At 38.0% G+C, this 22,972-nt stretch overlaps 1 protein-coding gene across 1 annotated transcript in view; it reads left to right on the top strand.

Moving 5' to 3' along the window:
* IGSF10 (immunoglobulin superfamily member 10) overlaps positions 1-22,972 on the top strand; it is a 47,072-nt gene that overhangs the window by 15,375 nt on the left and 8,725 nt on the right. Inside the window, 2 exon segments of the mRNA XM_047727936.1 lie at positions 9,475-9,865; positions 20,890-22,971. Coding sequence (XP_047583892.1) covers positions 9,475-9,865; positions 20,890-22,971 — 2,473 coding nt within the window.

Genomic DNA, 22,972 nt, shown 5'->3' with positions numbered 1-22,972 from the left:
GAAACCTGGGTTGTTCCCATATCTTGGCTATTGTAAATAGTGCTGCAATAAACTTAGGGGGATGCATATATGGTTTTGAGTTAGTGTTTTTGTATTTTGGGGGGTAAATACTCAGTAGTGCAATTACTGGAACATAGCGTAGTTTTACTTTAAATTTTTTTCAGGAACTTCTATGTTTTCCACAGTGGCTGCACCACTTTTTCCCACTGACAGTACACAAGGATGCCTTTTTTCCCACATCCTTGCCAACACGTGTTATTTGTTGTGGTTTTGATGGTAGCCATTCCTGGCAGTTGTGAAGTGATACCTCATTGTGGTTTTGATTTGCATTTCCCTGATGAGTGACGTTGAGCATCTTTTCATACGTCTGTTGAGCATCTTTTCATGTGTCTGTTGGCCATTTTTATGTCTTTTTTGGAGAAATGTCCTCTGCCCATTTTTAATTGGATTATTTTGGGGGGGTGCTGAGTTATAGAAGTTCTTTATATTTATTTGGATATTAACTATTTATCAGATATGTCATTTGTAAGCATCTTCTCCCATTCTGTAGGTTGTCTTTTAGTTTTGTTGATAGTTTACTTTGCTGTGCAGAAGCTCCTTATTTTGATATAGTCCCAATAATTCATCTTTGCTTTTGTTTCCTTTGCCTCAGGAGACATATCTAGAAAAATGTTGTTATGGTTAATGTCAGAGAAATTACTGCCTGTGCTCTCTTCTAGTTTTGTTACAGTCCCAGGTCTCATTTAGGTCTTTAATTCATTTTGGGTTTGTTTTTATATATGGTATAATTAAATGGTCCAGTTTTCCCAACACCATTTGTTGAAAAGACTTTTTACCTTATATATTCTTGCCTCCTTTGTCATAGAATAATTGACCATATAAACATGGATTTATTTCTGGGCTATTTTGTTCTGTTGATCTATGTGTCTACTTTTTTATGCCAGTACCATATTGTTTTGATTACAATTTTATAGTATATCTTGAAATCTGGGATTATTATACCTCCAGTTTTTTTGTTCTTTTTCAACATTGCTTTGCCTACTCAGGGTCTTTTGTGGTTCCATTCAAATTACAGAATTATATGTTATAGTTCTGTGAAAAATGCTGTTAGTATTTTGATAAGGACTGTATTAAATTTATAGGTTGCTTTGGGTAGTATAGGCATCTTAACAATATTTTTTCTTCCAACCCATAAGCATGGAGTATCTTTCCATTTCTTTGTGTCCCCTTCAATTTCTTTTCTTGGTCTTTTGTAGTTTCTAGAGTACAGGTCTTTCACTTCCTTGGTTAGGTTTATGTGTAGGTATTTTGTTATTTTAAGTGCAGTTAAAATCGGATTGTTGTCTTAATTTCTCTTTCTGCTACTTCATTATCAGTGTATAGAAATGCAACAGATTCCATATGTGAATTTTGTAACCCACAGCTTTATGGAATTTACTTATCATGACATCTGCAAATAGTGAAAATTTCACTTCTGCCTTACCAGTTTGGATGCCTTTTATTTCTTGTCTGATTGCTGTGGCTAGGATTTCTAGTACTATGTTGAATAAAAGTCATGAGAGTGGACATCCTTGTCCTGTTCCTGATCTAGGGGAAAACCTGTTTTTCCCCATTAAGCATGGTGTTAGCTTTGGGTTTTTCATAGACGGCCTTTTTATGTTGAGGGTTTTTGTCAAGAATGGATGTTGTACTTTGTCAATGCTTTTTCTATATCTATTGAAATAATCATATAGTTTTTGTCCTTTTTCTTGTTGCTGTCATGTATCAGGTTGCTTGACCAGCAAATATTGAACTAGACTTGTATCCCGGGAATAAATCTCACTTGATCATGGCTAATTTTTTTTAAACTGTATTGTTGGATTCAGTTTGCCAATAATTTGTTGAGGATATTTTGCATCTATGTTCATTAGAGTATTGGCTTATAGTTCTACTTTTTGTAGTATATCTATCTGGTTTTGGGATAAGGCCTCATAGAATGAATTTGGAAGCTTTCCTTTCTCTTCTATTTTTTGAAATAGTTTGAGCAGAATAGGTATTAACTCCTCTTTGTTTTTGGTAAAGTTAAACTGTGAAGCCATCTGGTCCTAGACTTCAATTTATTTGGATTTTTTTGATTACTAATTCAATCTCATTGCTAATGGCAATAAAACAGATTAATCAGTCTTTTCAAATTTTCTCTTTCTGGGAGTATTGGGAGGTTAAATGTTTCTAGGAATCCTCCATTTTTTTCTAGGTTGTCCAATTTGTTGGCAAAAAAATTTTCATACTCATAATCTTTTATATTTCTATGGTGGTGTTTCTCCTTTTTCATTTCTGATTTTATTTGAATCCTTTTTTTTTTTTTTTTTTTTTTAGTCCAGCTAAAGCTTTGTTAATTTTGTCGATCTTTTCAAAGAAGTGGCTCCTGGTTTCATTTATCTGTTCTAGTTAATGGTTCTTTTTGTTTTTTAAGTTTCTATTTCATTCTGCTCAAATCTTTATTATTTCCTTCCTTTTGTCTATTGATTCAGGGTTTAGATCTTCTTTTTCTAGCTCCTTTAGTTGTAATGTTAGATTATTTAAGATTTTTCTTGTTTCTTGAGGTAGGCCTGTATTGCTATAATTTTTTTCTCTTAGAACAGCTTTTGCTTCATCCCAAAGATTTTGGGCTATTGTGTTTCATTTTCATTTATGTCCATGTATTTTTTTATTTCTCTTTGATTTCTTGGTTGACCCATTCTTTGTTGAGTAGCATGTTCTTTAAACTCCGTGAATTCGTGTTCTTTCCAGACGTTTTCCTTACAATTGATTTCTAGTTTCATAGTGCTGTAGTTAGAAAAGATGCATGGTATTACTTCAGTCTTTTTTGAGACTTGTTTTGTGGCCTATTGTGATCTTCTCTGGAGAATGTTCCATGCGCACTTGAAAAGATTATGTGTTCCACTCTTTTTGAATGGAATATTCTGAATTTATCTGTTGGATCCATCTGGCCCAATGTGTCATTCAAAGCCACTGTTCCTTTGTTGATTTTCTCTTCGGATGATCTATCCATTGATGTAAACGGAGTCCTAAAGTCCCCTACAATGATTGTATTACTATTGATGACTTCCTTTATGTTTGTTATTAGCTGCTTTATGAATTTGATTGCTCCAATGTTGGGTGCATAAATATTTAGCATTATTGAACTTTCTTCCTGGATTGTTCTTTTTATGATTACATAGTGTCTTGTTAGTACTAACAAGTAACTCTCTTGTTAGTTTTTGTCTTAGTCTATTTATCTATATAAGTATTGCCACCTTCACTTTCTTTTCCATTTTCATGATTAAGGTTTTCCTAAACCCTTCATTTTCAAACTGCATGTGTTTTAAGTCTGAAATAAGTCTCTGTAGGCAGCATATAGTTGGGTGTTGCTTTTTTTATCAATCCTGTCACCCTGTCTTTTTTTTTTTTTTTAAGATTTTATCCATTTATTTGACAGAGATCACAAGTAGGCAGAGGCAGGCAGAGAGAGAGGAGGAAGCAGGCTCCCTGACAGGCAGAGAGCCCAACGTGGGGCTCGATCCCAGGACCCTGAGATCATGACCTGAGCCGAAAGCAGAGGCTTTAACCCACTGAGCCACCCAGGCGCCCCTGTCACCCTGTCTTCTGATTAGACCATTTAGTCCATTTACATTCAAAATAATTACCAACTGGTATGTTTTAATTGCCATTTTGTTACTTGTTTTTTGAGTTCTGCAGGTCACTTTTCTTGTGGTTTGATGGATTTCTTTAGTGATGTGCTTGGATTCCTTTTCCTTATTTTTTTGTGTGTACCTATTAATGATTTTTTATTTGTGGTTACCACTAAGTTTGTATATAGCATCTTATGTATATAACAGTCTATATTATGTTGATGGTTGTTTAGTGCTGTTAAACTTCTAGTTTCAAGCTTAAATTTTTACTTCCCTACATTTTAGGAATGTGGTATCAGACTTTACATCCTTTTATTTTATGATTCCTTCAGCTGATTTTTATAGATTTTATTGGTTTTTGTGTGCTTTAATCTCCATACTGCCTTTATAAGTAACTAATTTGCTACTTTTATTATGTTTAAATGTGTTTGTGAAGTTTTTTCCTTTCCTATTTTTCTTACTCCTGTTTATGGTCTTTCCTTTCCATTCAAAGAATCTCCTTTAACATTTCTATTTTTTTGAAAAGTTTGAGAAAAATAGGTATTAACTCTTTAAATGTTTGGTAGAGAATGCACTTATGATGCCATCCTGTCCTACAATTTTTCTTGTTGGAATTTTTAAATTATTATTACTGATTCTATTTCATTGCCAGTAATCTATTTCTTGATTATGACCTGAGGTGAAGGCAGATACTTAATAGACTGAGCCACCCAGGTGCCCCAAAAATGCTAATTCAAAAAGATATACATACCCCTATGTTTGCTGCAGCGTTATTTAAAATAGCCGAGATTGGGAAACTACTCAGGTGCCTACTGACAGATGAACGGATAAAGTTGCGGTATGTATAAATACAATGGATTATTATTCAACCATAAAAAAAGGAATGCGATCTTGCCAATTGCAACAACACAGATGGACTGAGAAGGCATTGTACTAAATGAAACAAATCAGAAAAAGACAAATACAGGCGACTGGGTGGTTCAGTCGTTAAGTGTCTGCCTTCAGCTCAGGTCATGATCCCACAGTCCTGGGATCGAGCTCTGTATTGGGCTTCCTGCTCAGCAGGAAGCCTTCTTCTCCCTCTCCCACTCCTCCTGCTTGTGTTCCCTCTCTCACTGTGTCTCTGTCAAATAAATAAAATCTAAAAAAAACAAAAAATACAATTTCACTTATATGTAAAATCTAAAAAACAAAACAAATTAAGAAAAAAAATGCACTCTTAAATACAGAGAACTGGTAGTTGCCAGAGGAAATGGGTATACGGAGATGGGGAAATGGATAAAAAAGGATTAAGTGGTACAAACTTCCAGTTATAAGTAAGCCATGGAGATAAAAATTATAGCAAATTATGGTCTATAATATCATAATAACACTGTGTGGTAACTACACATCATGGTCAGCATTGAGTAATGTAAGAAATTGTTGAATCAGTGTTATACACCTTAAACTAATATAACATTCTATATTTGGCTTTAATAAAATATTATTCATAGACAGGTAGTTATCATTTTGTTGTTTTATAGTTCTCTGTTTTTCTTAATCTCTTCCCTTGTAATTTGGTGACTTTTGTAATGTTATGTTTGTGTCCCTTCTTTTCATTTTTTGCAAAACTATAAAGGTATTTGGTTTATGGTTAATATGTTCATATATGACATAAAATTCTATGTAGCACTCTACTTTAAGTTGAAGATCATTTAAGTTCAAGGGTGTTCTAAAAGCACTACATTTTTACCACCACTACCCACAATGTTTCATGTTTTGAGGTCCTATTTTGTATCTTATTATTTAGTGAATCCACTGACTAGTAATTGTAAGTCTAGATGATTTTACTACTTTTGTAAATTTCATATTAGATACGTAGGTGGTTGATCCATACCTTTTTTTTTATTTTTTGACAGAGACCACAAATAGGAAGAGAGAGAGGAAGGGAAGCAGGCTCCCTGCTGAGCAGAGAGCCTGATGCGGGGCTCGATCCCAAGACCCTGGGATCACAACCTGAGCCAAAGGCAGAGCTTTTTTTTTTTTTTTTAAGATTTTATTTATTTATTTGACAGACAGAGATCACAAGTAGGCAGAGAGGCAGGCAGAGAGAGAGGGGGAGGCAGGATCCCCGCTGAGCAGAGAGCCCGATGCGGGGCTCGATCCCAGGACCCTGGGATCATGACCTGAGCTGAAGGCAGAGGCTTTAACCCACTGAGCCACCCAGGCGTCCCGATCCATACCTATATTGTAGGTTTACTTTTATTAGCGAGATCATTTCTTTTATAATTTTATCTTTTCTATTTATGGCCTTTTCTTTCCCACTTAAATTAGTTCCTTTAACATTTCTTGTAAGGCTGGTTTGTTGTTGAAGTCCTTTAGCTTTTACTTGTCTGGGAAACTCCTTATCTCTCTTCAATTCTGAGTGACAGTCTTGCTTGGAAGAGAATTCTTGTGATTTTTTTTTCCCCTTTCAACACTTTGAATATATCCTGTCATTCCCTTCTCACCTGTAAATTTCCAGCTGAAAAATCAGTTGTAATAGTCATATCGGGATTTCCTTTTTTCTAACTTGTTGTCTTCCAGTTCTTTTAAGATTCTCTCTTTAACTGTTGATACTTTGATTATAATATCTTGGTGTGGGTCTCTTTGGGCTCATCTTCTTTACAACTCTGTGACTCTTGGACATAGATGTCTGTTTCATTCATTAGGTTAGGGAGTTTTTAGCCATTACTACTTCAAATGGGTTTTCTGTGCCTTTTTTTCTCTCTCTTCCTTCCGGGAGTCCTACAATGGAAATGTTAGTATGTCTGATATTGTTCCAGAGACCCCTTAAACTCTATTTAGTCTTTAATTCTCTTTTTTCTTTTTGCTGTTCTGATAGAGTGATTTCCACTGCTGTCCTCCATATCATTGATTCATTCCTCTGTATTTTCTAATCTGCTCTCCGTTACCTCTAGTATATTTTTTATGTTATTCTTCAGCCCTGATTGTTTCCTTTTTATATTTTCTATTTCATAATTGAGATTCCCAATGTGTTGATTCGGTCTTCTGAGTTTGGTGAGCATCTTTATGGTCATTATTCTGAATTATTTTTCAGGTAGATTATTTCATTTGGAACATATTCCTCTGTAGCTTCATTTTGTCCCTCATTGTTTGTGTGTTAGGTAGATCAGTTATATTACCCACTCTTGAAGGAGTGGCTTTATGTAGGTGTCCTGTGGGGTCCAATAGCACAAACCCCTGTGATGCATCCAACTGAGGTGCCCCAGGGGTTTCCCTGGTGTGGATTGTGTGCCCCCTCCTGTTGTGGTTTGTATGCACTGGTGGGTGGCTGGCCATGAGGCCTGGTTGTGACTGCTGAGGGCACTCTCATGAATGGGGTTCAAAATGGGGGGGTTTAACTTGGGGAGAAATTGCTCCTACCTGAACTGGGCCAGTGACATAGAATGGGAGCATAAAGAAATGCTGCCTACCTTAACTTCTGTTCCCAAAGAATGTTACAGCATGTCCCTGCCCCTCTGGCACATGCTGTAAAATTAATCTCCTTTATGTGTAACCTAGGCATTGGTCAAACTGCTGCCTCTGCCCTGACACTAGGAACAAGGGAGATTATAGGCACACTCTTTTTTTAAGAGCAGAGTCTGTTTCTTATTACCTTCCCAGACATAAGCCCCACTGGTTTTCAAAGTCAGATGTTATGTCTTCCCAGTTCAGGACCCCAATGTGGGGCTTGAGCCCCTGGTTCCTCAAGGAGGGCCTCCATGACTGTGATACAACCCCCTACCCGTTATGGGTCATCACACTGGGATTGTGGATTCCTAGTAAACCACATTTTTGCCCTTCTCCCATTAGGATATGGCTTTTCCTTTATATCCCTCATTGTGTAAAATCATTTCTGCAAGTCTTCAATTTGTTCTCAGAGATAGTTGTTTTATAAACAGTTGTAGTTCTAGTTTGTCCATGGAAGGAAGTAAGCTCAGAATCTTCCTCTTCTACCATCTTGACCCCCAAGACATATCTGATTTCTAGTCCAAAGCTCCTCATAAAATAGATACAGCATAATAAAATAAGTTCAGCAATATCTTTATAAAAGATAAAATGCCAGTGTTCATAGAGCATTCTGACATCATACCAGGTTCCTATAATGCAAAAGGATTCAGTCTGGGCATGTGATTCCTTTAGTATGGCTTAATCAGACATTGTTTGGAATATATATCTTCAGGGAATTAGATGAAACAAGGTCTTCACGAAATCCTCAAAGATACTTATTCTCATCACCCTGTTTTCAACAAATATTGAGAACACTGAGTTTGGGATTATACTCCCAGGTAATATTTACGTCAAAATTTTTCTATGTTGTCAATTTCCCTTTGCTTATTAGGGAACTTGTCATTCCAGAAAAGCATTCTTCAACAAAGGTGATATCTTAGGTCAAGTCAGGGAAAAAAATGTAAAAAGAAATCATTATGAGGCAACTGGGTGGCTCAGTCAGTTAAGCATCTGCCTTTAGCTTGGGTCATGATCCCAGGGTCCCGGGATGGAGCCCCACATTGTGCTCTCTGCTGGAGAATACCCTCATGCTATCAAAATATTCAAGAAGTATTATAATTTTAATGCAAAATCAATCAAAATCCTATTCCTCGGAAGAACCAAGAAGTGGAAAACACCCCAAATGTCCACCACTGATAAGTGGATAAGCAAAACGTGTCATATGTCCACATGGAATACTATTCTGCAATAAAAAGGAATGAAGGGCTAATAATTCTACAACAGGGATGGGTATTGAAAAGATTAGGCAAATTCAAAAAGGAAAAAAAAAAGCAAGACACAGAAGGCTCTATACTGTATGACTTCATTTACGTTAACTGTCCAGAATATGCAAATCCACAGAAATAAAGTAAATTTGTGGTTTTCTACAGCTAGGCAGAAAGTGGGGAATGACTGCCAATGGTAGCAGTTTTGATTTGGGGGTGCTGAAAGCATTCTAAATTTAGTGGAGACGGTTGCACCACTGTTCATGTACTAAAAACCACTTAAAGTATACTTTAAAGAGGTGAATTTTATGGCCTGTGAGTTATATCTCAATAACACTGTTACAAATGTGACAAATTCAATATATCGCTTTCTTATTAAAAATCCGTGTTTAAGAAACCTTAAATTATGGGGCGCCTGGGTGGCTCAGTGGGTTAAGCCGCTGCCTTCGGCTCAGGTCATGATCCCAGGTCCTGGGTTCGAGCCCCACATCGGGCTTTCTGCTCAGCAGGGAGCCTGCTTCCTCCTCTCTCTCTGCCTGCCTCTCTGCCTACTTGTGATTTCTCTGTCAAATAAATAAATAAAATCTTTAAAAAAAAAAAGAAACCTTAAATTTACTTGAAATATCAATTTTTAAAAACTTATAAAATTTCTCAATCACATACAAAAGTAAAAAGAATAGTATAATAAACCCCAAAATATCATCATCCAGGATCAGTAGTTACCAAGACATAACAGATCGCTTCACTTGTACTATTACTTGTTTTATTTCATTGCATTGTTTTGAAAGAAATAAGATATCTTAATGTTTTATCTACAGGCACTTCATATATGTCTCAAGGTTAAGGAATCTTTAAAAAATAACCACAAAGTTAATCTATATATTTTAGCAATAACTCCTTAATATTATCATGAGTATTCTAATTTCCCGGATATTCTCATATTTAATTGGCAACTAATTTGTTTGAATTAGGATTCAAATAGATACACATGTTGTTTTGGATTAATTCTAACATGTTTTATTACTGACACATTTTTCCCTTTTGTGAAAATTCCTTAGACAAACTGTTTTTTGTTTGTTTATTCTTAGGTATTAAAAATGAGCTATAACAAAATTCGAAAACTTCAGAAAGATACTTTTTATGGCCTCAGGAGCTTGACACGGTTGCATATGGACCACAACAATATTGAGTTTATAAACCCAGAGGTTTTTTATGGACTCACATTTCTCCGACTGGTGCACTTGGAAGGAAATCAGCTCACTAAGCTCCATCCAGATACATTTGTCTCTTTGAAATACCTCCAGATATTTAAAACATCTTTTATTAAGTACCTATACTTGTCTGATAACTTCCTGAGCTCCCTCCCTCAAGAGATGATTTCCAATATGCCTGATTTGGAAAGCCTTTATCTTCATGGGAACCCATGGACTTGTGATTGCCATTTAAAATGGTTGTCTGACTGGATACAGGAAAAACCAGGTATATATGTATGCTATTTATTTCTTTGTCCTAAGTAGAGGAAACCTGCCTGGAGGTTTTTAGCAGGAAGTGGGGAGGCCAAGGTAATTTAGCTGGAGAGAAAATGGACACTAAATAATAACTTAGTGGTAATGAATTCTCTTTAATGAATTATTTGTGTGTTGTTTCAGGTCAGTTTTCCGGTCATCAGTTGTGGCAAAATTAGGAAAAAGGAGTGTTACTTTTTTTTACTTACCACAAGCCATAAAATCCCTTCCTTTTTCTTATCTTCCTTTCAGTCATTCAGTCAATACACATTTTTTTGGAGTTCTAGTCAAGATCTTGTGCTTGGTGACAGAACTGTCAAGAGCACTGTCTCTGCTCTAACCATGCCTCTGGTATGTTACAGATAAGCAAACAGATAACAGATTGTGAAATGTGCTTTGATGGGGAAAGTAAAATTTGTCATGAAGAAGGCAAGATCTATTCAGTCAACAAGTAGCTATTATAAACCTACTATGAACAAGAGATCACAACACAGGGATCTAAAAATGAACAAGATAGCCCCATAACGGAGCTTACATTCTTGCAGCGGAGGGGGGACAGAAATGAATAAACAATTAAATGCACTATTAACTGTTGAAATCTGATTAAATAATTAAGTCTTTAAGAAAATGACTGAAAGGAACATATTGATTTTATCATCAAAGGGGAAAATATTGATTTTCCACACTTTGGAAAGAGTGACGGGGAGAGAGATTGTTGTGTGGGGAGAGAGAGATGGAAAGCAGGGAGCAGTCCACTCTTGGAGAAGTCTGGCCTGAGGTAAGGGATGGAGGGAGTGTGCAGCCAGATTGAAATGTGTAATCACACAGGATTCTTCAAGCATGAGAGAGACTTGAGCATGTTCAAGGTGAGAAGAGATTAAGGCAGAGAAGGTGACAACACTTCAAAGGGGCAGATCATCCATTGAACCGGTCCCCTGAGAAGACTGGAGGGCAAGAGATCCAGACATAGGTGGAAGGATTTTCCTTAAGGAGAAAGAGAAGTAGATGGGCATAGAGGCAGGGGAATTGCTGGGTCTGGTACAAAAGACAAAGGAAGCTATTATCAAATGGCTTTTCACCCCTATGAAGGTCCAAAAGAGGTGATTGGGGGAGGGTCCTAAGACAGGGTCAAGGCCAAAAGCTTGGGAAAAGCGGAAAAGGTTTGAAGTTGCTGCCATCTTAATTATATGTGTGTGTGTGTGTGTGTGTGTCTGTGTGTAGTCAGTTAATTAGTTAAAAAGCAAATCAGAGAACATTAACTGAACTTTGAGAATTATTTTAGGGCAATAGACACCACCTTACCTCTCCAAGAGCAAATATTTTAAGCAAATATGCTAAACACATAAAAAGACAGTAAGTCTGGGGACACCTGGGTGGTTCGGCCAGTTAAGCGGCTGCCTTCAGCTCAGGTCATAATCCCAGGGTCCTGGGATGGAGCCCCGTATTGGGTCCCCTGCTCGGCGGAGAGCCTGCTCTCCCTCTCCCTCTGCCTGCCACTTTGCCTACTTGTGCTCTCTGTCAAATAAATAAATAAAATCTTAAAAAAAAAAGACAATAAGGCTATAAATGAACAACATCGAAATACTTTATTGAAGATTTAGTTCCATAGGAGATTGGAGTCAGCAAAAATTTACTTCTACCTTGATTAAAAAGGAGGGAAATTGGACTGGGTCATAAAAGATACATCAAAGGGAGAAGAAGGAATATAAGAGCTAGCAGGGAGTTAACGTGTACTGAGTTTGGGGTTGACATTGTGCTAGATGTTTTTCATTTAATCCTCACAATAATCCTCCATTTACAGATGAAGAAACGGAGGCTGAGGAAATTTAGACTACTACTAAATTTAGACTACTCATTTAGACCCTTTATGCTTCAATATTCTCACCTGTAACATAGGGATAATAACTGGAAAATATATTACATACAAATTGCTTAGCACAACATAGGGCTCAAAGCAAGCTCTAAGTGTGAAGTGTTATCATCATCTTCATTGCGACCTACCCAGGTCACACAGAACACAGAAAAGCAGAAATTCAAAAATCAAAACCTTTCTTTAAAATGCATTTGGGGCGGAGAAACCGCTTTGTACATGAAGACAGAACAAGCTGCAGGAAGAGGGTAAAGAAGAGCCCAATTGCCTGGCATAGGTTCAGGGTGTTCGGAAATCCACCGTAGCGAGAACTGAACACCCAGCTATGATGACTGTACTTAATCCTAGCGGCCAAAGAGATTTTACAGTGAAAGCTTGGAACACAGAGATGCTTTTGGGAGATGGTCAGTTTATGAGCAGCAGACCAGACGGACAGGAGTGGGGAGAAACAGGAGCTCAAGGATGAAGTGCTCGAGAAGGTTTGTGTGTGAAGAATGACAGATTGAACTACGAGGACAGACTGAGCCACATCTGCATGTAGCTTCACAGACCCCAAAAGGACTGAGTGGGGGCTGGTCAATACTTTCAAATGCCAGGGAGAGATAAAGGAGAATGAGGAAGAAATACTGGGTTTTCATGTGGTTGCTAGCTGGGGTACGGGGGCAGAGAATGGTGAGCACAGGAGGAAAGTTTATCTGAGAAACGTAGCAGTAGGAGGTGGGGAGGGCAGGGGAGTGATGCCCACCGGGAAAGAACTACACACACCAGAGAGAAAATGATTGTGTATTCAGTTCCTACAAGGTATCAAAGCTACCTGCCATTTTGCTAATTATATGTTCTGGTAAAAAAAAAATCAGGCTACTGTATATTGTTAGCAGCTAACATTTTAAGTAGAATATGCCATGATTTTAATATACCTATTTATTTTATATACTAAGGAATTTTTTTAAAGTCCAATAATTAAAATTGGGATAAAAAAAAGTTCAAGAATTGGCCAATTACAGCCCTCTACAAGGCTTTTTTTCCCCCCTAAAAATTATTTAACAGAGAGAGAGAGAGAGAGAGGGTGAAGCATGCTCCCCACTGAGCAGAGAGCCCGATGCGGAGCTCGATCCTAGGACCCTGAGATCATGACCTGAGCTGAAGGCAGAGGCTTAACCCACTGAGTCACCCAGGTGCCCCTCTACAAGGCTTTTGTAAATAGAGTTTTATTGGAAAACCGTCATGCCTAGTTCTGTGGCTGCTTTGTTGCTACAATGGTATAGTCCAGTTGTTATGTCAGAAACCCATAGTCCACAAACCTAAAATCTTTACTATCTGGCCCTCTACATAAAAAATTTTCTGATCTCGGCCTGCAGAACAAAGCCTGAGCTCCTCAGCCTAGTTTAGCCTAGCCGCGTTTCCTTCCTTTCCAATCCTCAGCACTCCCTGCCATCATCCCAGACACACTCTTCAGTTTTCCTATCTCATCCCTGTGGCCTTCCTGCCTGGAGCACTTCCTTTCTTTTCTGTGGGATGGGCTCCCAGACAGCCTGCAGACTCTGCTCAGCACTCACTCCTTCCGGGAAACCTGGTGCTCTTCCACTCACCCCATCTGTATTTGAATACAGTTGATCACCAACACAGTTGAAAATCTATGTATAACTTGAATCCCCCAAAACTTAACCACCAATCATCTACTGTTGAATGAAAACCTTACTGATAACATATATGGTCAATCAACTCATATTTTATATTTTTATATGTATTTTATATTGTATTCTTATAATAAAGCTAGAGAAAATGTTTCTGAGAAAATAAGGGAAATACACTTACTGTACTGTATTTATTGATACTATAAATGTATACCATGTGCTTATAAGAAATTGTTTCAGGACCTACATTAATAATGTCTTATATAAGACACTATAGATATTATGTTTCACTAATGCTAGACATCAGAAATGAAAAGACAGTGTCAAAAAGAAATTCACCTTTATCTCATATCCATGCATTGATAATGAAGCAACAATATGATTGTTTTGTGGTAGCCTAGCCTATACACTAAGGAATGTATCATTATAAAACTTCTATGGTATACAGTGTTAGTCTTAGTCATAGTACAAGACTGGAAACTTTTTTTCAAACCCTTTGCTGTGTTGATAGGCTGATAATGCAGCTTCTCCAATTGTAAGAGAGAGGCATATGTATGCCAGTGTAATTCTTTGAAAGAAAAGTTATAAGACAGTAAGTAAGCTAACACATTAATTTTATGTTAAATATCACTCACGGCATGCCTATGTAAGGAAATGCTGTCCACTTCCATATAAGTCTTGCACTGATATTCTACATAATGAAAAATGAGGCACTAGTACAAAAGCAGCTCACACAGTTCTTACTATACCATTATTGGGTTTTCACACAAAACATGCACGATAGATAAGTTTATTAACTCTACAGCATTGTAATTACTTACTGTTCATTATGAGGGAGTGGGACATCATTAGGTCTTCATCCCCATCATCATCGTCCCCTCATCAAGGAGGCATTGGTCTTGCTGTCCAAAAAGCAGAGGGGGTGGGAGAAGCAGGAGAGGCATGTATACTCAGTGTAACTTTACAGTAATACCTCGTCATTTCTGTCAGACTTTTTCCTCTGTTATTTTTCTAAAAATGTTTCTATATAGGACCAATCTTTCTTTCACCATTTGCTTTAGTTTCAGTGCCCATTGTACAGAAGGGTCAATATCCTAAAGCAAGTCAAAAGCAGTCTTGAATTAATGGGAACCCTTCTGCCAGGCTGTCAAAGGTCAGTTTGGTTTTTTGGCACTGCTTTTTCTGAGTCTTCTCCTTTGTTATTAGGCACTGGTTTGGAAGCATTACTCTCTATCAAGTCATCTTCTGTTAATCTCTCTAGTGTGGTGTCTATTAGCTCTTGAATTTCTCTAAGATCCATATCTTGAAGCCCTTCACCACCACCTCCCTGAACCACTCCCCCACCCCCTTGTGCTTTTATTTTTTCCTCTTTTTTTCCATATCTAGAGTCTTTTATGATTTCCTTGATTGGCTCTGGGGTAAATCTTTTGAAGCCATGCACACCATCTGGACATGGTTTTCTCCAGCAGGAATTTACCATTTCAGACTTGAGGGCTTCCATGGCTTTTCCTATAACAACAATGGCATCTTCAATGGTGTAATCCTTCTAGATTTTCATGATGTTCTATCAGGGGTTCTCTTCCATAGAATTAATAATCCTTTCCATAGAATATTATGTTTTATAAGCCTTAATGATCCCCTTAGGACCTCCTGAATTAGAGAATGAATTAGAAATATATTTGGGGGCAAGTAAGCCACTTTGATGCTTTTGGTGTTGAACTCATAGGGTTCTGGGTGGCCAGGGGCATTGCTCAACATTAAAAGAACTTTACAAAGCAGTCCCTTACTGGCAAGGTACTTCCTGGCTTCAGGAACAAAGAATCAATGGAACCAATTTAGAAAAAATATTCTCATCATCCAGGCTCTTTGGCTGTACAACCGAAAGACAGGCAACTAGTGTTTATCACTTCCCTTCAAGGCTTGGGGGTTAGCAGCATTAGAGAGAAGGGAAGTCCTAATGATGAACCCAGCTGCATTTGCATGCAACAGTAAAGTTAGCCTATCCCTTCCTGCCTTATTCCAGGTGCTTCCTTCTCTTCCTTACTAATACATGTCTTTTGTGGCTCCCCACCCCCGCCCCAGAATAGGGCACTTTCATCTACATTAAAAACTTGTTCAGGCAGATATTGTTTCTCTTCAATGATTTTTGTGATGGTGTCTGGAAACTCATCTGCTCGCACTTGGATGGTGGAAGCTGCTTCTCCTGTTATCTTGATATATTTTAAGCCAAATCTCTTTCTAAAATTATCAAACCATCCTTTGCTGGCATTTAATTCTCCAGGTTTAGATCCTTCTCCTTTCTTTTGCTCTAAGTTTCATATAATGACTTTGCTTTTCTCTTGAATCATATGAGTGTCTACAGAGATGCTGTTCTTTAGCAATCCTGTACCCACATAAAAGCTGTATTTTTCAACAGAAGATAAAAAGGCATTTTACAAAAACTGCAAGGTTTTCACACCTGCTGGTATAGCTGCACTGACAGTTTCAGGAATTTCCTTTTCTTTTCTTGCAAAGGCCCTTATGCTGGATTCATTGATGTTAAAGTGGCAGGTAACCAAAGCTTTTTCTTTTTCTTGTAATGTCTTGTAATGTCATAACTTTTCTCTGCTTCTTGGGAGCACTTCCAGCATCACTAGAGGAGCTCTGGGCCCAATGGTATTATTCAAGTTTTGTGATACTGCACTACACATGATGGAAAAATACATGAGAACCATGGAGATCACTTTTTACTGCAGTACACAATTTACTGGAGAGATGAATTACTCTCACAGAGTTGATTAGTGTCACATAGCATTTTTAAATGGATACTCACAATACTTGAGCTTACCTCAATAGCAAAATTATACTAGTACAGTATGTACTACAGTTAATTTTAGGCAGTTATGATTTAATATTGTAGCTTTGCATATGCTTTCCTTAACATACTTCTTTAAGTGTGCATATAAGTTTTGATAAATTTTAACTTTTGGGGGCACCTGGGTGGCTCAGTGGGTTAAAGCCTTTGCCTTCAGCTCAGGTCATGATCCCAGGGTCCTGGGATAGAGCCCATCAGGCTCTCTGCTCAGCGGGAAGCCTGCTTACCCCTCTCTCTCTGCCTGCCTCTCTGCCTGCTTGTGATCTCTGTCAAATAAAATCTTTAAAAAAAATTTTTTTAACTTTTTTAATAATGGACTTAAGTGTGTACAATTTTTGATAAATTTTAACTTTTTATAATGGATTTGTGCACATTTTATGCATTCATGACATACTTTAACATTTCTAGGTTATGTGGCTTTTCTGTAAGGTTTTTCAAATTCTTACAAATCTCCAAAAAAATTTTCCAGTATATTTATTGAAGAAATTCATATATAAGTGGACCCACACAGTTCAAACCTGTGTTGTTCAAGGGCCACCTATCATCATTTCACCACTTTCGGTTTACCCACAATTCCATTCTTGAACGAACCACATTTTATTGTATTTATTAGTATTGAAAATCTTTTGCCTTTCCTATTCTATGTCAGATTTATTTACATATGGCTCCTAGAATGTGCCTAGAACATAATGGGTACCCAATTAGTCATTTTGATGGTGAATACAAAGGAGTCCATCACCCACCTATATAATCTTAATATATCCACAACCTGTTTATGCACATATATATTGTGTTTGTGTGTATACACATAAACACACACATATAATTAGTGAAACCCATAAGGGCTAACATCTTTCAGTCATGTTTAAATAATTACATGTTTTCCTTTTTACCGAAATGCCTTAATGATAACCCTATAAGAATCATGAATGAGTCATGTCAACTTCTGCTTGGACATTTTTTTCACCCATTCCAAGAGATGTGACAGTTCCTTATGTTTTCAGTTGCCTCAGATGGAACGTGTTAGGCAATCCTTTTGCACATATTTCAGTAGTCCAGTGTAACACAGCTTCATCTACTTGTGGGTATCTTGGCTGCTTAGGTTTCACAAAGGTCGTTGTCTTGTTTCTCTATAAAATAAGGATTTGCGGCTCTTTCTTTGAAAAACATTTGCTTTACTAATATTAAATTTATGTCTATCTTCTCTGTTTTCAGCCTTTCTACCCACCTAATAACTTCTTGTTTTAGTGCCAAAGCATAATACGAACATTTTATTTTTATTTTCTAACAATTTTATTTTAGAGAGAGAGAGCAGGGGGAGGGGCAGAGGGAGAGAATCTCAATTAGGCTCTGGTTTGAGCAAAGATCCTGAAGCAGGACTTGATCTCATGACCCTGAGATCAGGACTTGAGCTGAAACCAAGAGCTGAACACCTAACCAACTGAACAACCCAGGTGCCCCTTAATAAGAACATTTTAAGTGGCAAACTTAATATATGTAGTACCAACAGTGCACGTAACTCAGTTAAGGAGAAAACAATGTAAATAGCTAAGATAGTGTTCTCTGTGCAGTAGTGGAAGCCATATCAAGACTGATAGCTGGTCAGCTGGTATTGTAAAACACCTTCAATTTTAAGACACACCTCAAGTTATAAGTTAAATGTGGCAAAAATGTGACCTTAGAATTTGGCCTGCCAGCCCATCTTCATCCCTCCCTCCAAACTTTTGTGAGCATCCATTGGCTGGGGCCGGGGATATACAGTAACTAGACAGGTCATTCTAATAGTGGATGGGTAAAGAGTAGGATAGGAGAAGTGAAAGATATAAGGGGAACATAAAACAGAAAGCCCACTCAGAAGTGGTGTTGTGACTGGGTCCTGAAGGATGTAAGCAGTTAGACATTGATGGAAGAGGGTGTGTCAGACGGCAAATGATGGGAAGTGGAAGGAAGAGCATATTCCAGAGTCTAATAAGGCATGGCAGGTTGAGGAATGGGAAGCATGTCTGTATGATTAAAAGATTGATGGAGGAAATGAAAGTTACATGATAAGATCTGCATCTGAAGTAAAATACCTGATGTTCAGGTATTTTAACTAACTCTGCTAACTCTGTGTCTAGGGGCTAGCAATAGTAAGCATACCAAGATGTGAGTATAATTGATGAGGTTCAATTAAGCCAGAAGTCTGCCATGTTCTTTGCTTTGTCAGGGTCTGAACCCAGGGTGCTGATGAGCAGGTTAAGGGTTATGGCTGGTTGGGAAGTGGATGACTAAGAAGAGCCTCTTACAAGTACTCAAAGGTCTTCAGGTTTGCCGGGTATCTTCTCTGCATGGGTTTAGATTTTAAAGTTTACCGAAGAATGCTGAGCCAGATGTATGTAGCCCCACCTGTCATACTGGAGTACATAGGCCATCCCTGTTGTTACAAATGGCACAATCTCCTCCTTTGTGTGTGTGTGTGTGTGGCTAATATTCCAATATATATAAATACCACATCTTCCTTACCCATTCCTCTATTGATACTTAGGTTTCTTCCAAATCTTGGCTATTGTAAGTGATGCTGCAATAAACACAAGGGTGCATGTATCCTTTCAGATTAGTATTGTTGTATTCTTTGGGTAAATACCCAGTAGTGCAATTATTAGATCATATGGTAATTGTTTGATTTTTTGAGGAACCTCCATACTGTTTTCCATGGTGGCTGCACCAGTTTGCATTCCCACCAAGAGTGCATGAGGGTTCCTTTTTCTCCATATCCTTGCCAACACTTGTTATTTCTTATCTTTTTTATTTTAGCCATCTGATAGGTGTAAGATGATCTTGCATTGTGGTTTTGACTTGCGTTTCCCTGATGACGAGTGATGCTCAGCATCTTTTCATGTGTCTATTGGCCATTTGTTTGTCTTCTTTGAAAAAAAAAGTGTCTATTCATGGTCTATGCCCACTTTTAAATCAAATTATTTGGGGTTTTTGTGTTTTGATGTTCAGTTGTAGAAGTCCTTTATATAGTGTGGATACTAACTCGTTATTGGATATATCATTTGCAAATAACTTCTTTCAGTAGGTTGCCTTTTTGTTGATGATTTCCTTTACTGTGCAAAAGCTTTTTGTTTTGGTGCAGTCCTAATAGTTTATTTTTGCTTTTGTTTTCCTTGCCCAAGGAGACATATGTAGAAAAGGGTTTCTGTGGTCATTGTCAGATGCCTTAGTGCCTGTGCTCTCTTCCAGAATGTTTACGGTTTTAGGTCTCACATTTAGGTCTTTAATCCATTTCGAGTTTATTTTTGTGTATGATGTAAGAAAGTGGTCCAGTTCCATTCTTTCGCGTGTAGCTGTCCAGTTTTAATAGCACCATTTATTGAAGAGTCTGTCTTTTCCCCACTGTATATTCTGGTCTCCTTTGTTACAGATTAATCGTAACATAGGTATGATTAATAAGTATAGGTTTATTTCTGCACTCTCCATTCTGTTCCATTGACCTATGTGTCTATATTTGTGCCAGTGTCATGTCATCTGCACACAGTGACAGTTTTTGTTCTTCCACATCAATCTGGATGCCTTTTCTTTCTTTTCCTTGTCCAAATGCTGCAAGTAGGACTTCTGAAGAGTACCATGTTCAGCAAAAGTGGTGAGAGTTGACACGCTGTTCCTGATCTTAGAGGAAAGTTCTCAGTTTTTCACTGAGATGATGTTAGCTGTGGGTTTGTCATATTTGGCTTTTATTCTGTTGAAGTAGGTTTCCTCTAAACCCACTTTGTTGATAGTTTTTATGATGAACAGATGTTGAATTCTGTCAAATGTTTTTTATTCATCTGTTGAGATGGTCATATGATTTTAATCCTTTGTTTTGTTGATGTAGTTTATCATGCTGATTCATTTGTGAATATTGAACCATCCTTGTGTCTCCAGAATAAATCCCATTTGATCATGGTGATGGTACTTTTAATGTATTGTTAAATGCAGTTTGCTAGTATTTTGTTGAGGATTTTTACATGTATATTTATCAAGGATGTTGGCCTGTTATCTTGTTTTGTGCTGTCTTTGTCTGGTTTTGGTACCAGGGTAACACTGGCCTCATAGAATGTGTTTGGAAGCTTACCTTCCTCTTCTGTATTTTGGAATAGTTTGAGGAGAATAGGTATTAACTTTTCTTAACCTGTTTGTGAATTCTATGAAATATTTAATCTTTTAAAGGAAAATGAAATTCTATGACCCTTAACCCACTGAGCCACCCAGGCGCCCCATGACCCTTAAAACATTAAAATGAGGAAATAGAACTGAACTACTCTTAGTAAAAAGTGAGAAACATAAGCATATTATTTCATTTCCCTATTTAAGGAAATTATTCTTTTAGCTAATATTTTCTGAGTACCAAATATATATCAGGCAATTTCTACATATGGGAAATAAAGCAATCAACAAGACAGACAAAAATCCTTGTGACCACAGATATAATACTGTGGGCAGGGCGAACAGACAATATTTGTTTAGAAATCAACCTAAAGACAAAAAAGTAGGAAACTTTCTATTAAACACTAAAATTTCCAAATTGTTCCTTCAAATTTTAGCAAAAGTTATTTCTTTAAAATGTTCAGATGTAAAGAGGCCACAGCTGGCAATAACTCAATTGTCATTTTTCCTAGATATAATAAAATGCAAAAAAGACAGAAGTCCTTCCCGTCCTCAGCAATGTCCACTTTGCGTGAACCCCAGGATTTCTAAGGGCACTCCCTTAGCTATGGTCCCAGCTTCAGCTTTCCTGTGTGCCAAGCCAACCATTGACTCATCCCTGAAATTAAAGAACCTGACTCTTCTGGAAGACAGCAGTCCTGTGTCCATCTCTCCCCAAGATTTCATGGCACCCTTTGGCTCCCTCACTTTGAATATGACAGATCAGTTTGGAAATGAAGCTAACATGGTCTGCAGTATCCAAAAGCCCTCAAAGACATCATCCATTGCATTCACTGAAGAAAATGACTCTATCATGCTAAATACATCATTTTCAACATTTCTGGTGTGTAACATAGATAACAATCACATTCAGCAAGTATGGCAAGTGCTGGCTTTGTATAGTGATTCTCCTCTGATTCTAGAAAGGAGCCACGTGCTCACTGAAACACCACAACGCTACTACAAGTATAAACAGGTAGCTCCTAAACCTGAAGACATCTTTACTGACATAGAGGCTGATCTCACAATAGATCCCCATTGGTTAATGCAAGACCAAATCTCCCTGCAGCTGAACAGAGCTGCCACCACACTCAGTACACTGCATATCCAGTACTGCAGTGATGTTCAAGTCACTTTACCAAGGGCAGAAACAAGACCAGTGAAGCATAAATGGACCATGATTTCCAGAGATAATGATACTAAGCTGGAACGCACCGTTTTGATTGGTGGGACCACTAGTCTAGAATGCCCAGGCCGAGGAGACCCTACCCCACATTTGGAGTGGCTTCTGGCTGATGGGAGTCAAGTGAGAGCCCCATATGTTAGTGAAGATGGACGAATCCTAATAGACAAAAGTGGAAAACTAGAACTCCAGATGGCTGATAGTTCTGACACAGGCGTATACCACTGCATAAGCACCAATTATGATGATGCAGATATTCTCACCTATAGAATCACTGTGGTAGAGCCCTCTGTAGAAGCCCATCATGAAAATGGGGCTCATTATACAGTCTTCACTGGTGAAATACTTGACCTTCCCTGTCATTCTTCTGGTATCCCAGATGCCTCTGTTAGCTGGGTTCTTCCAGGAAACACTGTGCTTTATCAGTCCTCCAGAGACAAGCAAATTCTGAACAATGGCACACTAAGAATATTACAGATCACCCCCAAAAACCAGGGTTATTACTGTTGTGTAGCAGCCAACCCATCAGGGGTTGACTTTTTGATTAACCAAGTTTCAGTCAAAACAAAAGGGCAAAGGCCAGTAGAGCTTAATGTAGAAAAAGATGGATCTGGATTTGATGAGCCCAATCCCACTGCCCATCTTAAGGACCCACCAGCTGTGCAACTCCCTACATCTGCTCCAGTGAGAGTCGAGACTGGAAAACAAGTCTTGAGCACAAGTAAAAAGCATAACTATCGTGAGTCAATACACCGGCGGCGAGGAGATTCACTAAATCAACATTTTAGAGAGCACAGGAGGCCCTTCTCTTCCTCTGCTCGAAGAATTGACCCACGGCACTGGGCAGCACTTTTGGAAAAAGCTAAAAAGAATACTATGCCAGAGAAGCAAGAACATACTACAACAAGACCCCCTCCAGTGGTCACCCAACTCCTGAATATACCTGGTGAGGAAATAGACTCTTCAGGCATGCCCCCTCCAGATGAGGAACTGATGGTCCTGGCAACTAAGGCTCCTAGTGTTCTGGCAAGGACAGTGATTGCCAATTTCAGAAAAACACCTGATAGCTCTGTGACAAATATAAGTGCTGTCACTGACGTCTCTCCAATCGTGGGTCCACAAATCCTACCACCTGAAAAACCAATAGATTTCAAACCATCTCCTATTAAAACTACAACCATGTCAAAGAATATAAACCCAACCTTATTAAGCAAAATGCGAGGCACAACCAATGAAAATTTCTCCACTATCTTTCCTCTATTACCTGAAGCAACACAATTTCAGGAAGCTGACAACACTGGGAAGAAAAAAGAGCATTTACAAAGTACACTCCCAAAAGCAATGGGGACTATAAGCAAAGATGTCAATATCAA

Source organism: Lutra lutra, chromosome 1, assembly GCF_902655055.1.
Source record: "Lutra lutra chromosome 1, mLutLut1.2, whole genome shotgun sequence".
NCBI classification, from domain to species: Eukaryota; Metazoa; Chordata; class Mammalia; order Carnivora; family Mustelidae; genus Lutra; species Lutra lutra.
This window is presented reverse-complemented; position numbering and strand designations above follow the sequence as displayed.